The sequence below is a fragment of the Apodemus sylvaticus genome, chromosome 10 (genome assembly GCF_947179515.1).
Source record: "Apodemus sylvaticus chromosome 10, mApoSyl1.1, whole genome shotgun sequence".
In the NCBI taxonomy this organism is placed as follows: domain Eukaryota; kingdom Metazoa; phylum Chordata; class Mammalia; order Rodentia; family Muridae; genus Apodemus; species Apodemus sylvaticus.
Window position 1 is genome coordinate 4418383 of NC_067481.1, and position 15383 is coordinate 4433765.

The window sequence follows — 15383 nt, forward strand, 5'->3', positions numbered from 1 at the left end:
ACACTTGACGTGGCAGAAACGGCCTCCAGAGTATCCCAGAAGCAGCTTAAGAAAATGATTCTTCCCAGCACTGGGGAGGACGAGCAGGAGGAGCATGAGTTCAAGGCCTGCTTGGGCTGCGTAGCAAAACTGTCTCAAAAGCAGGGCTTCGCCATTGCATAGACGGAGACGCAGAAGGATGCACAGAGGCGAGGGTTGTGGTTGCGGAGGGATGCCTGTGTTGGCTAGGCACGCAGGGAGCTGCAGGCGAGGAGAGCCGAGAGATAGCGGTTCACTGTGGCCACATGTGCCGCCACCAGTGGTGCCTCCTTTGGGGACTGCCACTGACCAATGGGCTTGCTCTGTTCCCCCCCCCCCCAGGTCCTCACCCTGGCCAGCAACGAGCGAATTCCCTTGAATCGCACCATGAGGCTGGTGTTTGAGATCAGTCACCTGAGGACCGCCACGCCGGCCACCGTGTCTAGGGCAGGCATACTCTACATCAACCCCGCTGATCTGGGCTGGAACCCGTGAGTAAGGCTTGGGCCCCCTCATCCCAAACCGTGGCAGAGTGAGTGGTCAGGAGGCTGTCGTGGTGATGTACGCTGGCGTGTGCCCATCAACTCACATAAGTGTCGTGCACCACCTCACCTCATATTCAGAGGGCCGTATCAGAGCAGTGCACCTGTGTGTGTGTGTGTGTGTGTGTGTGTGTGTACCACACTGGCTCCCCTCCCCGTCCATGGGGTAAAAGGATGAGACGTGGGACGGAAGCCCACAGTGACAGCTCAGGGTGGCAGCTGCTGATACAACAGCTGAACAGAGCGCTGGGATGAGGAGAAGCCTGGCGCCTGTGGACGCTGCTGTCCCGGAGGACCGATGTCAAACCTGCCACCCGAGAGCAGAGGAGACACTCAGGCCTGGGTCAGCATCCCTGAGGAAGGAGGCCTGGGCTGGATGGAGGGTGAAGGCGAGGGCCAGGAAGAAAGGACGGTTTGTGAGGCACGTGGAGTTGCTCCTGCTTCTCCTGTGGACTGTGTGTGGCAACAGGGCTTGGGGTGGGGGAAGGCGTGCCTGAGAGCAGCTTGAAGTCTTGAGGAAGAGAAGATTTGATGTTGATATCTTCCTGCTTGGACCTGTGGCCAATGATGGGCAGAACAGTAAAAGTGCAGGAGACACAGAAAGGAGAGCTTACGGCCAACGTCCTTAGCCAGGACAGAAATCCACGGCATGGCCAGGTAGCAGTGGTGCACACGCCTTTAATCCCAGCACTTGGGAGGCAGAGGTAGGCGGATTTCTGAATTCGAGGCCAACCTGGTCTACAGAGTGAGTTCCAGGACAGCCAGGGCTACACAGAGAAACCCTGTCTCGGAAAACAAGAAAGAAAGGAAGAAAGAGAGGAAGGAAGAGAGAGAGAGAAAGGAAGGAAAGAAAAATCCAAGGCATGTTCTAGAAACCACAGGCTTAGGATGAGTACCCGAGCTGGAGACAAGTATCCATTCATCAGTCCTCCTCCCCACCCATCCTTCCCATCCTCCCATCCATCCTCCCATCCATCCACCCATCCATCCTCCCATCCATCCTCCCATCCATCCACCCATCCATCCTCCCACTCACTCAGCAGTTCATCTGTCTATCCACTCTGTCCAATCAACTCATCTACCCTTCCGTCCATCCATCCATCCTTCCTCCGTTGTCCGCTCACCCCTCCCTTCCACCCAGCTGACCCTTTCTGCACACTGTGTCTCTGTTGGACCCTAAGCGTTCCACGCTGGGGAAGTTGATTTTCCAGGGAAAATATGGGTTGTGATTGAAGAAGATAATTTTCTGGAGAAAACTCACACTGTTTTGGGAGCAAAGAGAACCGTATACCCCAGAAGCAATTTCAGAAGGGACACAAGGGGCAGTGGCGAGCTACACAGAGACACTCTGAGGAGAAACTGGAAGGAGCAGGAAGCTGGCAGGACCACATTGAGAGACAAGCAGGCCGGAGGAAGGAAATTGGCCCTGACTTGGCAGACAGGTGCCCGTCGACGACTCAAGATAGATCTGTGGAAGAAATGGGCTGAAGCCAGGCGCCAGGCACGGAGGAGGTCCTGGAGGTGAAGAGCCGTAGGTGCTTCAGCAAAGGAAGGGAAGTTTGTCAAGATAAGAAGTAGTCTTGGGCGCAAGGAGCAGGCCTGAGGTATCCAGGTGCGCCACTGTAGCAGAGAGAAGGAATGAGAGGCACCGGGACGGAGCCAGCCAGACAAGCGGGGTGGGGCGGGAGCTGCTGAGATGGGGCATTAGCCTGGCAGCGCTTGCCAAGTTCTTGGCACTGCTTTAGGAAGACCTGCATGCTGGGCAGCCACTAACAGGAGTCCATCCTCTGAGAGCCGAGGTCAGGAGCCCGAGGTCAGGAGCCCGAGGTCAGGATGCTGGCACACCCTTGAAGGGTATAGGACAGATTGGTCCCAACTTGTACTGGCTCTTGGTGGCTTGTGACCACCCATGGCTGTCTACACGCAGCCCTCTGCTGGGCATCAGATTCCGCGTCCACTGTAACCCAGGATGGCGACATCTTGACATCTACATCTTGATTATGCCCACAAGAGTTCCTGTCCAAACCAAAAAAAAGGTGGCACACGCCTGTGATCCCAGCACTTGGGAGGCAGAGGCAGGCAGATTTCTGAGCTCGAGGCCAGCCTGGTCTACAGAGTGAGTTCCAGGACAGCCAGGGCTACAGAGAAACCCTGTCTTGAAAATCCAAAAAAAAAAAAAAAAAAGGTCCTGTCCTGGGTGAGGCCACACCCTGGGTGGGTGCGCTGAGGCAGCTCCTCAGACCTCCAGCAGCTTAGCCCTCCAGAGTTTCCAGGGAGAGCAGGAGACAGGGCAGGGACGGAGATGAGACCCAGGAGAAGGAAGACACAAGATGGGCGACATCAGGCCACACACCACGTTAGGATACAGGAGATGGGGTCATGGGAGACAGTGGGGACAGGAAAGAGGGGGGGGGGCCACAGGTGAGACTGGTGAGGGCAGAGGCAGGGAGTGGACACTCCTGGGGTGTCCAGGGGAATGGGAAGGGGACGACGGAGAGGCAGATGCAGCACCCTCAGGTAGAGCACCCTCTCCAGGAGGAGGAGGGGCAGGCACAGAGCCCCAGCCACACCTCTGCTGGAGCATCAGTGACACGCCCCAGCTGCCTCCTGGAGTGAAACAGGAAGTGCCTGGACCTTTCGGGAAGGCTGACCTGTGTCTCCAGGTCTGTCTGCCTGAGTCTGTGAGCAGACGGAAGCCAGCATGCCCTGTACATGACGCCACCAAGGCAATGTTACAAATGGCCCAGGAATCCTCCGCTCTGGCAGGGAAGCAGCAGCCTGAGTTTGTATCTGTGTCAGCCCACCCTCCTGAGGCCCACCTGCGTGTGCAGTTCACACCCACATGGCATCCTGCACGGCGACAGGGGTGGTAACCGGTCTCTACCACACTGGCGTGCAGGTGTTGGAGCCCAAGGCCTCAGCTTCCTATCCTATGTCCCAACAGCAGAGCAGGAAGCAGCAGAGCTTCCATTACGCTCGTGGCGAGGTCTGTGGGTCTTGGCTGTGGACAGTCGCCTCACGTTTCATAACACGAGCTTCCTGCTCATGCCTCGGGCATCCTGGAAATGACGCACGCCCTCAGCTCGCTGACCCTCAAGGGAGCCCGGCACTATTTATGCTTTTAGCAGACACTCCTCTGGCACTCACCACAGACCAGGCTCCCCTCTGTGAACTTTAAAGAGCGTCCTGCGTGGTCCCCTGGAGTGGAGGTGATGGAAACATCACTGGGTTAGAGATGAGAATCTGGAACCCAGAGCTGTTGAGTGACTTGCTTCGGGCTGCAGCTGGCTCGGGTCCAGCCTGGGCATCCAGCCGTAGCTTCCCTACCCCTCATAGGGCGCTGGGGCGTGAAGTCTCGCCTCACAATCTGGAGGGGTTCCCACGGGGCCATCTAGCATATGGACCTGAGCTCTTCCGACAGTTCTGTCAAATTCAGCTCAAGCTCACTGAAGCAAAGTCTCTGTCTACATATTACATGTATGTATGTATGCACACATGTGGATTCCAGTCAGACGTGGCTGGATGCAGAGATGATGTCACGAGGGTCCCAGCTCCCCTCCTCTCTTCCATCCTTAGCTGTTTCCTTCCCACAGACGACCTCACGAACTCTTCCTTTCCCCTCGTCTCCAACCCTCAGTATCAGCTTCAGCTGGGGGAAGATGCTTCCTGGGTAGCAACAGGGAGACTGGGGATGAAGCTCGTTGGGCTGAGCGCTTGCTTAACGCACGGGAAGCCCCGGTTCAGCCTCCAGCAGCACACGATCAGGGCCTGGCCACTGTGCACCTGTGAGCCCAGCACTTGAGAGAAATGGAGGGTGGGGAGATCCAGGAGTTCAAGGGTCATCCTCGGCTACATAGTTTGGGGACAATTTAGGACTCAAGATACTGTCGGAGGGGAGAAAGAGAAAGAAGGGGGGGGACTGGAAGAAGGGAGAGAGGAAGGACGAAGGGGTGAGTGGCTCTCGTGATGACTATCGAAAGAAAAGAGGGAAGAAGAAATAAAAGCCAGCATGGGCCCAGTGGCTGTGAACTTAGTTCATGCCACAAGCCAGAATACAGGCTCCCCGCGGGCCCAGCATCCCAGCAGGCCTACATCCGGGGTCTGCAGCCAGCCCTGACCACGCCCTCCTCTGATGCTGCCACACAGGGACCCTCAGTCACACCCCTGCTTCCCTGGCCACCCCACCAGCACCAGCGATGTGGGTGAGGAGAGGAGAGGGTGCTTGTCCGTGTGGACTGACTGGAGGCCATCTCTCCCTCTCAGGGTTGTGAGCAGCTGGATTGAGAGGCGCAAGGTGCAGTCGGAGAAAGCCAACCTGATCATCCTCTTCGACAAGTACTTGCCCACCTGCCTGGACAAGCTGCGAGTCGGCTTCAAGAGGATCACCCCCGTGCCCGAGATCACGGTCATCCAGACCATCCTGTACCTGCTGGAGTGCCTGCTCACGGAGAAGAACGCCCCGCCCGACTCCCCCAAGGAGCTGTACGAGCTGTACTTCGTGTTCGCCTGCTTCTGGGCCTTTGGGGGCGCCATGTTCCAGGACCAGGTGACAGGCGGGCACCCCGGGGACCTGGCTCTCAGACCAGACCACCCTGCCGCTCTCTTACCGGGGCCTTTGGCCCTTCCCTCCGCCTCTTAACAGCTCATAGATTATCGCGTCGAGTTCAGCAAGTGGTGGGTCAATGAGTTTAAAACTATCAAGCTGCCCTCGCAGGGGACCATTTTTGACTACTACATTGACCCCGAAACAAAGAAGTTCCTGCCTTGGACAGATAAAGTGCCTAACTTTGAGCTAGATCCTGACATCCCGCTGCAGGTAACCTTTGCCAGAGCTGTGGTAGAGAGAGCTCAGTGTCCCCTCCTAGCTAAGGCAGGAGCCTTTAGGGACCCTGGGGACTTAGACCTGCAGGCCAGCCTGAACCGGAACCGGCTCTGCTGCCTGCTACTCATGCCTTCCTCGCCCACCCTTGCTATCGCCCCCAGGCCTCTCTAGTCCACACCACAGAAACCATCCGCATCCGGTACTTCATGGACCTGCTCATGGAGAAGGCGTGGCCCGTGATGCTGGTGGGCAACGCGGGCACCGGCAAGTCGGTGCTGATGGGGGACAAGCTGGAGAGCCTCAACACTGACGACTACCTGGTGCAGGCCGTGCCTTTCAACTTCTACACCACCTCAGCCATGCTGCAGGGTGAGAGGGCCTGGCCCCGCCCTCATACCTGCCTCCGCCCCGTCCCCGCCCCTTCACGCCCTCCCCCCTCCTCCAGCGCCGCCATAACCTTGTTTCCATAGAGGCACCCAAGAGGTGTCCTGTAATTGTGGTCAGTGAGGGGCACTGAGGGTCAGAGAGGCGGCCAGTCCGGGTGAATTCAATCTCACTCCGATTAAAGGTTTAACCAAGGTTGAGTCGGATCTCAGATCCTGTCTCCTCCACCTCTGGTGTTTTAATACAGAGGCTACGTTGAGTGGCAAATGGTGGACCGTGGTGGACCCCTGCTGCCCATCACACACACACACACACACACACACCCGAGGATATTTCTCTGGGCCACGCACACCCCACGATCGCGATCCCTGGCTGCTCCCCACGGGAGGCAGTGGGTTCCTACCCTATCTAACTGGCACCAGCTCAGGGTGGTAGGTAACATTCTGTCCTCCTCAGGGGTGCTGGAGAAGCCTCTGGAAAAGAAGTCAGGGAGGAACTATGGCCCCCCAGGTACTAAGAAGCTAATCTATTTCATCGATGACATGAACATGCCCGAGGTAGACAAGTATGGCACGGTGGCCCCACACACTCTCATCCGCCAGCACATGGACCACAGGCACTGGTGAGGGCCCGAGGAGCTTGGGAGCATGACCAGGGTGGGCGTGGCCATGGGACTCTGGGGGCGTGACCACGACTCGGTGAGGGCGGGGCTAGGGCTGGGCAGCCATGGATAAGAATAGAGAAGATGGCAGGGGGCTGGTCAGGGGCTAGCAGTGAGACAATGGGGTCACAGTGCAGGGCTGTGGCCATGGAAGGATCATCCATGTTCTGTGTTATTGCCACGTTCCACGAACATGTTGGTAACTGCGGCCAAGACCCCCCCATAAGAGGGCGGGGCTAGGTCCCCACTCAAGGAGGTGCATGTCTGCTGTGGGAGACCTGTGGAGAGCTCTGAGGAAAGGCCCAAGGTCTGTCACAGAGGAGCCCCTGGTGGGTCAAAGATGCCCCTTGGAGAGCGGTAGGGCAGCTGGGAGCCAGATACTGTCGGGGCGTCTCTCAAGGAGCAGCAGCCTGGGCTGGGAGAAGCCACGTGCAAAGGCCCTGCGGCAGGAGGGTATGTGGCCCAAGGATGAAGGAGGAAGAAGGGAAGGGTGCACATGGTTGCTTCAGCCTGACACACAGGGGACTCTGTCCCAGTGGTACTGGGACACCCAGGTGGCACACTGAGGAATAATCAGGCTGTTCAGGTCGTTTATCTCTTGAGGAAGCAGCCTAGGCCAGAGCTGGGAGTACCTAAGATCAAAAGAATGCCAGCAGCCAGTCAGTGGGTTCCCAGAGACCTCCCCTCCCCCCCCACCAGCCAGGGACCTGCCAGGGGCGTTCTCAGGGGTGTTCTCAGGGGACCAGGCTGCCGGAGAGAGGTCACAGTCCCAACACTGACCCCACAGGCAGCCCTGACCCATGCGGCCCAGGATACCCCGAGCTGTGGGGACAGCCAGGGCCTCGGGGGTGACAGCACAGCCTGCGGAAGGGAAGGGGCAGCACAAGGTGGCCCTCAAGAAGGAAGGGCAAAAGTGTGGTTAGCATGAACAGAAGAACCAGCAATGAGGTGACGGGTGCCACCCCCACACTATGGCTTTCCTGGGGAGGCTGCTGGAGACTCATCGTGGCCCCGCCCCCCACAGGCCCCCTCTGAGTTCCACATCTGGCTTTATAAGCACCAGGCATTCCAGGTTTGTCAGGTCCCTGGTGCCCTCCCTGCTCAAGAGGCTCTCCTGCTGGTTAGACTCCAGCTGCAGCAGCTCAGCCCAGGCCTGTCTGCCTGCCTGCCTGCCTGTCTGCCTGCCTGCCTGCCTGTCTGTCTGTCTGCCTGCCTGCCTGCCTGCCTGTCTGCCTGTCTGCCTGTCTGCCTGCCTGCCTGTCTGCCTGTCTGCCTGTCTGCCTGTCTGCCTGCCTGCCTGCCTGCCTGCCTGCCTGCCTGCCTGTCTGCCTGCCTGCCTGTCTGCCTGCCTGCCTGTCTGCCTGTCTGCCTGCCTGCCTGCCTGCCTGCCTGTCTGCCTGCCTGTCTGCCTGCCTGCCTGCCTGCCTGCCTGCCTGCCTGCCTGTCTGCCTGTCTGCCTGCCTGCCTGCCTGCCTGCCTGCCTGCCTGCCTGCCTGTCTGCCTGCCTGCCTGTCTGCCTGCCTGCCTGCCTGCCTGCCTGCCTGCCTGTCTGCCTCTCTGCCTGCCTGCCTGCCTGTCTGCCTGCCTGTCTGCCTGCCTGTCTGCCTGCCTGTCTGCCTGCCTGTCTGCCTGTCTGTCTGCCTGTCTGCCTGCCTGCCTGTCTGCCTGCCTGCCTGCCTGCCTGTCTGCCTGCCTGCCTGCCTGTCTGCCTGCCTGCCTGCCTGCCTGCCTGCCTGTCTGCCTGCCTGCCTGCCTGCCTGCCTGTCTGCCTGCCTGCCTGCCTGTCTGCCTGTCTGCCTGCCTGCCTGCCTGTCTGCCTGCCTGCCTGCCTGTCTGCCTGCCTGCCTGCCTGCCTGCCTGTCTGCCTGCCTGCCTGCCTGTCTGCCTGCCTGCCTGCCTGCCTGTCTGCCTGTCTGCCTGCCTGCCTCTCTGCCTGCCTGCCTGTCTGCCTCTCTGCCTCTCTGCCTGCCTGCCTGCCTGCCTGTCTGCCTGCCTGTCTGCCTGCCTGCCTGCCTGCCTGCCTGTCTGCCTGACTGTCTGCCTGTCTGCCTGTCTGCCTGCCTGCCTGCCTGCCTGCCTGTCTGCCTGCCTGTCTGCCTGCCTGTCTGCCTGCCTGCTTGTCTGCCTGTCTGCCTGCCTGCCTGCCTGCCTGCCTATCTGCCTGCCTGCCGGCTGTCAGATTGCCTCTGAGGAAACTTGAGGGAGGGGAGCAGGACTTGCCCCCAAGGCTGACAACCAGAGTCTGATTCCCCCGGGGAGCCAATCCGTGGTTGGGAAAAGCCAGTCTCCTGCAAACTGTCCTCTGCCACCCTCACGTGTAGGCAGTGTGGAATACCTCCTACAGAGGAGGTCCAGGTGGCCCAGGGTGGCAGGGACAAAGGGACCCTGCTGTGTCAGGAAGTCGGGAAGAGACACTCATGGTGCCTGACCCACAGACATGGCAGGGGCAATGGAAATCAGTCTCGAGGCACAGCAGGAGGCAACAAAGGGGTTTCCTTCAACAAGAGCAGAGGGTGGTAATAGTTACCCCCACCTCCATCCCACCACCCTGACTTTGTGCTCGGAGGAGTCATCTAGAGAACACCAGCATCACCAAGGGCCAAGTGGGAAACACAGACAGAGGTAGAATCAGGACAGTGACTCGCAGCTGAGCAGGAGAGGCTGGGGGCGTGGCTCGCTCGGTGATGGGCTTGCCCTGCAAGCAAGAGACCCTGTGCTCTGTCTCCACTGTATAGACCAGGCCTAGTGCTGTATGCCTGTAATTCCAGCATCCGGGAGGTGAAAGCAGGAAGATCACAAGTTTGGGGTCATCCTTGGCTACATGGGGAGTTAGAGGCCAGCCTAGGATGCAAGAGCGCCCTGCTCATAGGGCAGGAGGCTGTTTTGGTGTTCCTCAGGGCAGGCGTCCTTACAGGCGGGCTTGCGAATGCTGGCTTCCACATCCCCATCCCCGTAATGATGCTGAGCAAAGGTGGGAGGTCGAGATACCGAGGAGCTAGTGATCCAGGCCGACATGGCCGACCACCTCCCCATGATCGCTTGTGAGCTGTCCTGGAGCCCGCGGCTGTGCTCAGAGGGGCTTCTGCCTCCCATCAAAGCTCCCCTCGGCACAGCACATAGCTGGCGCTCTCACGCCCGCCGGTCCGCTCAGGTTGTCTCCGCTGGGCTCCTTCCAGGTGGTTTACAGGAGGGGGCTTTCCCGGCGTGTGGTGGGACGCTCACCGTTCCCACCCAACACAGGTATGACAGGCAGAAACTGACCCTGAAGGACGTGCACAACTGTCAGTATGTGGCTTGCATGAACCCTACCTCTGGCTCCTTCACCATTGACCCCAGACTACAGGTGAGCAGAGTCCCACCGCCCCGTCAGCTGCCCCAGGCTGAGGCAACTCTGGTCCTGGCTGAGCTGGTGTGCTCCAGAAAACCCCCAGCCTTTCACTGTCAGGAAACTGAGGGGAGCAGGAAGGGCGGGGGGGGGGGGCAGACAGTCCTCCTCAAGACCCCGAAGATGCCAGATATACCAGGCGTGGTACATACCTGTCATCCCAGCCCCCCACCCCCACCCCTAGGCACGGTAGCAAGAGGACCATGAGTTCAAGGTCAGCATGGGCCACAGTGCAGGCCCTGACACAGAACACAAAAGGTTGGGGTTGCAGCTCTGTAGAGTCTGGCATGCAAGAGGTTCTGGGTTTGGTCTCCAGCAGATGCCTAGCTGCAACCGAATTTCAGATAGCCCACGATACCTTTTTAAGTATACGCATTTCCCATATGACACCAGAGACTGACATGAACTCCAAGATGATTCGTTGGCTATCTGGAGTCCAGTTTTATATCTACAACCATGCCCAGGCTGATGTCTCCAATCACCAAAGCCAAGGGACCCAGATACACACCCAGGCCAAAGCCATAGGGACCCAGATACACACCCAGGCCAAAGCCATAGGGACCCAGATACACACCCAGGCCAAAGCCATAGGGACCCAGATACACACCCAGGCCAAAGCCATAGGGACCCAGATACACACCAGGCCAAAGCCATAGGGACCCAGACATACACCCAGGCCAAAGCCATAGGGACCAGACACACACCCAGGCCAAAGCCACAGGGACCCAGATACACACCAGGCCAAAGCCATAGGGACCCAGACATACACCCAGGCCAAAGCCACAGGGATCCAAACACACACCCAGGCCAAAGTCATAGGGACCAGACACACACCCAGGCCAAAGCCACAGGGACCCAGATACACACCCAGGCCAAAGCCATAGGGACCCAGACATACACCCAGGCCAAAGCCATAGGGACCCAGATACACACCCAGGCCAAAGTCATAGGGACCCAGATACACACCCAGGCCAAAGCCATAGGGACCTGGGAGTAGGTGTGGCCATGCTCCCTCCTTGATGGTAATGGATTAAACCTCTGAACCCATAAGCCAGCCCTAATTAAATGTTGTCCTTTATAAGACGTGCCTTGGTCTTGTGTCTGTCCACAGCAGTAAAACCCTAACTAAGACAGAGCACGGCTACTTCACATAGAATGGGTGTTCTCAACACATCCTGACTGTGCCCCCCAACACATTAGTCAATGGTGACGGGGTCTGCTCTCCCTAGAGGGTTAGCCATGGCCGCAGGCCGACCTGTAACCCGGAGCTACCTGATGGGGGCTCCTGCTTGTTTGCAGCGTCACTTCTGTGTGTTTGCTGTGAGCTTCCCTGGCCAGGAGGCCCTCACCACCATCTACAACACGATTCTGGCACAACACCTGGCGTACCGTTCAGCCCCGTTTGTGATCCAGCGACTGAGCAACCACCTGGTGGCTGCAGCCTTGGGTAAGTGAGACTGTCTCCCTCCAGGCAGTTAGTGAGACCTCCTGCCTCATGGGCTGTAAATATTTCATCTATTCTTTGGAATCAATACATATATATATATATATACACATACATACATACATACATATACACATGCACATGCATGCATACATACACATACATTTTTTTTAAATGGTGCTACCCTGCAGCTCAGAGAGATGTGAAATTCAATGTCTTGGGGGGGGTCAGAGAGAAGAGGGGTGATTTACAGCAGCAGCGAGTGCCTGCCCTCCTGAGAGCCCCACAGATTTCTCGGTTAAATTGTCACCATTTCATAGTCCATTTGCTTTAGGAACTTTAAGCCCTGCACTTCCTGAGGCCATTAAGAGTCCATGAGAATCGATGTGTCTCTCTCCCATAACAGCCTTGCACCAGAAAGTTGCAGCGACGTTCCTTCCCACGGCCATTAGGTTTCATTACATCTTCAACCTCAGGGACCTCTCCAATATATTCCAGGTACTGCTGTAGAGCTCTGTCGTGCTGCCGTGGCCAAGTCCCTGACCTGTGGGGGCGCTCCTCCTCTGCAGCACTCGGGAGGAAATGGAAAAATGAGTGTGGGGTGAGGGTGGTGACAGGGGTAATGGGGACTTGTAAGGATGGCGCTCATTATAGTGATGGTGGAGAAGGTGGGGTGGTGATGGTAGTATAGGTGGTGGATGTGGTGGTGGTGACAGGCTGAAGATTATGAATGTGATAGCGGCCATTGCATTCCCTCCTGCTTAATGGCTGCTTCCTCTGAGCCAGGCGATGGGTTTAGCAGTGTATACAACCATTGTCTCCTCCCAACAACACCCAAAACCAGAGCTCCTGTCTTCCACTTAACATGGGAAATGTAAAGCTCAGGGTGTGCTGGTCCCCCCACTCCCCAACCATCAGCCCCTGGACGTCCCATGTCACCCTGTTCTCCCCTCGCACTGCTCACAGACTGTGCTTTCTCCTCCTGGTCGCATCTCCCCATGGATACAGAGTCTGCCCCACTACTGTGATGGTCCCAGGGCCTTTCTGCCGGTACCTGCTGAGCCCGGGTGGGCTTAGCCAGGACCCAACACTCCCCAGGCTGGCCCCAGCCCCCCTGCTGCAGAGCCTGGGCCTCTGTCACTGACCATGGGAATGCATACAATCACAACTCATCTCCTGTCCCTCCTCTGTTATACTCTCCATTAGAAAATGAAACCCTAACTCTGCCCCTGGAGGAAACTCCCCAGCCTCTGAGGACACAGGCACACCCTCTCAACTGTGTATGACCTCGGCAGTCAGTGGCTACTCTGGCCCCAAGCAGAAGCCTCACCATAGCTTAAATAGCTCCCTAGAGAGGTGGTCACCTCCACATCCCATACCCCAGCGCAGAGCTTGTCCTGTCTCACAGTGCGGGCAGGCAGAGCCGCTGACCGTACACTGTTTCCGGGGCAGGGCATCTTGTTCTCCACAGCAGAGATTCTGAGAACCCCGCTGGACCTCGTCCGCCTCTGGCTGCACGAGGCTGAGCGGGTGTACGGGGACAAGATGGTCGATGAGAAAGACCAGGAGACGCTGCACAGGGTCACCATGGCATCCACCAAGAAATTCTTTGACGTAAGTTTAAGGCATCAAGTTCCCCTGCTGTGCCCACAGAGGGTTCGGCGTTTAGGGCTGGGGATGCCCACAACCTCTGGGAAGGACCTGGGTTGGAGACAGGGAGACCCACATAATGGCTCCAGCACGTAGCAGTGGGAGTAATGGAAGAGAATTAACCATTCAGAGGGCACGGCCTCCTGCCCTCCACCTGTAGTGGGGCACAGCTGCCTCTGTCCTGGCCCTGCTGCCACATCCCCAATGCTTTCGGGTCACATATTTATCCCACGTCATGGACCACCCTACGGGAAGGGGGTGTCCAGTGAGACACAGTCACGGGTTGGGTCATTGGAGACATGGCCCAGCCTCCTATGGGCCTCATGGGACCGCCTTGGTAGGTGTGGTGACCACCTGTGCTTGGTGCGTCTGCCTGTGCTTGGTGGTGGTGGCACAGAACACGGCGTCTTGTCTTGGCACAGGATCTCGGGGAGGAGCATATCTTTGCCAAGCCCAACATCTTCTGCCACTTTACACAAGGGATCGGAGACCCCAAGTACTGCCCCGTCACAGACGTGGCGCATCTCAACAAGCTCCTCACGGACGTCCTGGACAGTTACAATGAAGTCAACGCGGTCATGAACCTGGTGAGGAGCACCGGAGCCCGTGAGCCACAGTGTCCTTTATCCACACAGACACGCGGCAGGCACTCCTAGGTTTCATTCACGCACGTCTGTCATAAGTGTAATCTAAAAACAAAACCACATTTGAAACCACAGCTCAACAGAGTCATGTGTCATTAGCACCTGCCAGGGATTAGCCAAGGCCGGTGCTCTACCCCAGGTTGACCCATGCATAAGGAACTGGTCATGTGATCTTGATGAGCATCTGGGATCCCCACAGGGGTGACCCCAAAACCTTGGCAAGAGTCTGTGCTCGCAGGGGAGGGGAGTTAGTACCCATGACCCCTCTGACCTCTCCAGGTTCTGTTTGAGGACGCTGTGGCTCACATCTGTAAGATCAACCGCATCCTGGAGTCTCCTCGGGGAAATGCCCTGCTGGTGGGTGTGGGCGGCAGTGGGAAGCAGAGCCTGTCGCGCCTAGCCGCCTACATCAGCGCCCTAGACGTCTTCCAGATCACGCTCAAGAAAGGCTACGCAGTCCCAGACCTCAAGGTGAGGGGGCTCCAAGGGAGGCGGAGCAAAGGCCCACCACACCCCTTCCCGAAGAGAGGCCAAACCAGGAGACACCAGATGTCACCCGTACCCTCTAAAAAGGGCCAGGACACAGGGTGACTGACAAGGGAAAGCACCGTGTCTCAATTACCCAATGTTTCACCTCAGCAGAGGACAGAGTGGAGACCCCCCACGCAGGGAAGCGTAGCGGTCGGTGGGGGAGCTGTGACCCCTGCCTTGGTCACCGGGCATTCGGGTTGCCCCCAGTTCTCCGAGTCAAAGAAGTCAGAGCCATTTCTAGGTCTTGCCTCATGCTGGGTCCTGACGCAGCCGGTGGCTCGTACTGAATTGACTGAGTCCATGCTGGCGGAGCAGATCCGCCATGCCCCAGGCCGGCTGCTGAACTCTGCCATTGATTTCTCCTTCCCGAAAGTTGGTCTCACAGGGAGCACGTGCCAGTCAAGCACTATTAAGCCAGAGCGAGTTGTCAGAGTGCAGGCGAAGAGACCTGAAATTGATCAGGGCGCACCACAGTCATATCTGTCCATGCTGCTCCCTGCTGGAGCTGCCTCTGCAGGGCTGGGGTGATACCCGAGCAGCCCCAGGAGCCCGTAGAGGATGCTCCCCACAGCAGGGCTCCCTCCAGGCAGCCCTGGCCTGGAGCTTGGACAGCTCGGTGCCTGGGGTGCAGGGTGCAGGAGTCTGAAGGGGACAGGAGACACTGGTGGACAGGATCAGGAGTGTGGTCTGGGAACCATGACCTCTGAACACTCTGGTGGCTTCCATGCTGCATATAGCATGACTAGACAACTCCACCTGCAAATTTTAGTATGAAGGGAATGGGGCCTCCCACACGAAGCTTTCTGCACTGTTCCCTCTCTCACAGGTTTGTCTTCAGTGATGTCACCCCACCAACTCAAGCACTCTTTTAGCCCCACCCCCAAGAGCCCATGTTTGTGAAGTTTCTGCCTTATCCACCCGTGGGCTTGTACTCCTTCCCTATATGGGGACTTGACCGCCGAGTCTCTGCTTTAGAGCCAATAGTGAGCGTCCAGTCCTTTACTGGCAGACGTCAGCCACAGTAGCCTGATGTCCAGCGTGGTCTGGAAACCTGTGGCCCCACACCCACATGGCTGGGCTAGCTTCCTCCCTCTATAGATCCAAAGCTAAGAGTGGAGAGAAAGACCCCATGCCATAGGAGGGGGACAGTTTATCTGTCCTACAGTGGTGGTGTGGTGCAGAGGTGACCGGGTGCCCACGTGTTCCTGGTGTCATGCCATTGTTCTTTAAAGTGATAACTGGAAGCGGCAGCGGGTACCCACCAGAGGCTAAAGCCTGGTGAGGAGAAGATGTAGGAATTTA

At 57.9% G+C, this 15383-nt stretch overlaps 1 protein-coding gene across 2 annotated transcripts in view; it reads left to right on the plus strand.

The window, feature by feature from the left end:
* Dnah17 (dynein axonemal heavy chain 17) overlaps positions 1-15383 on the plus strand; it is a 108405-nt gene that overhangs the window by 53411 nt on the left and 39611 nt on the right. For both annotated transcript variants that reach the window (XM_052193897.1, XM_052193896.1), the window contains exons 43-53: positions 361-509; positions 4824-5106; positions 5203-5376; positions 5544-5751; positions 6223-6388; positions 9668-9770; positions 11112-11259; positions 11663-11754; positions 12709-12870; positions 13329-13493; positions 13830-14021. In XM_052193897.1, the coding sequence (XP_052049857.1) occupies positions 361-509; positions 4824-5106; positions 5203-5376; positions 5544-5751; positions 6223-6388; positions 9668-9770; positions 11112-11259; positions 11663-11754; positions 12709-12870; positions 13329-13493; positions 13830-14021 (1842 nt within the window). The remainder of the gene's footprint in view (positions 1-360; positions 510-4823; positions 5107-5202; positions 5377-5543; positions 5752-6222; positions 6389-9667; positions 9771-11111; positions 11260-11662; positions 11755-12708; positions 12871-13328; positions 13494-13829; positions 14022-15383) is intronic.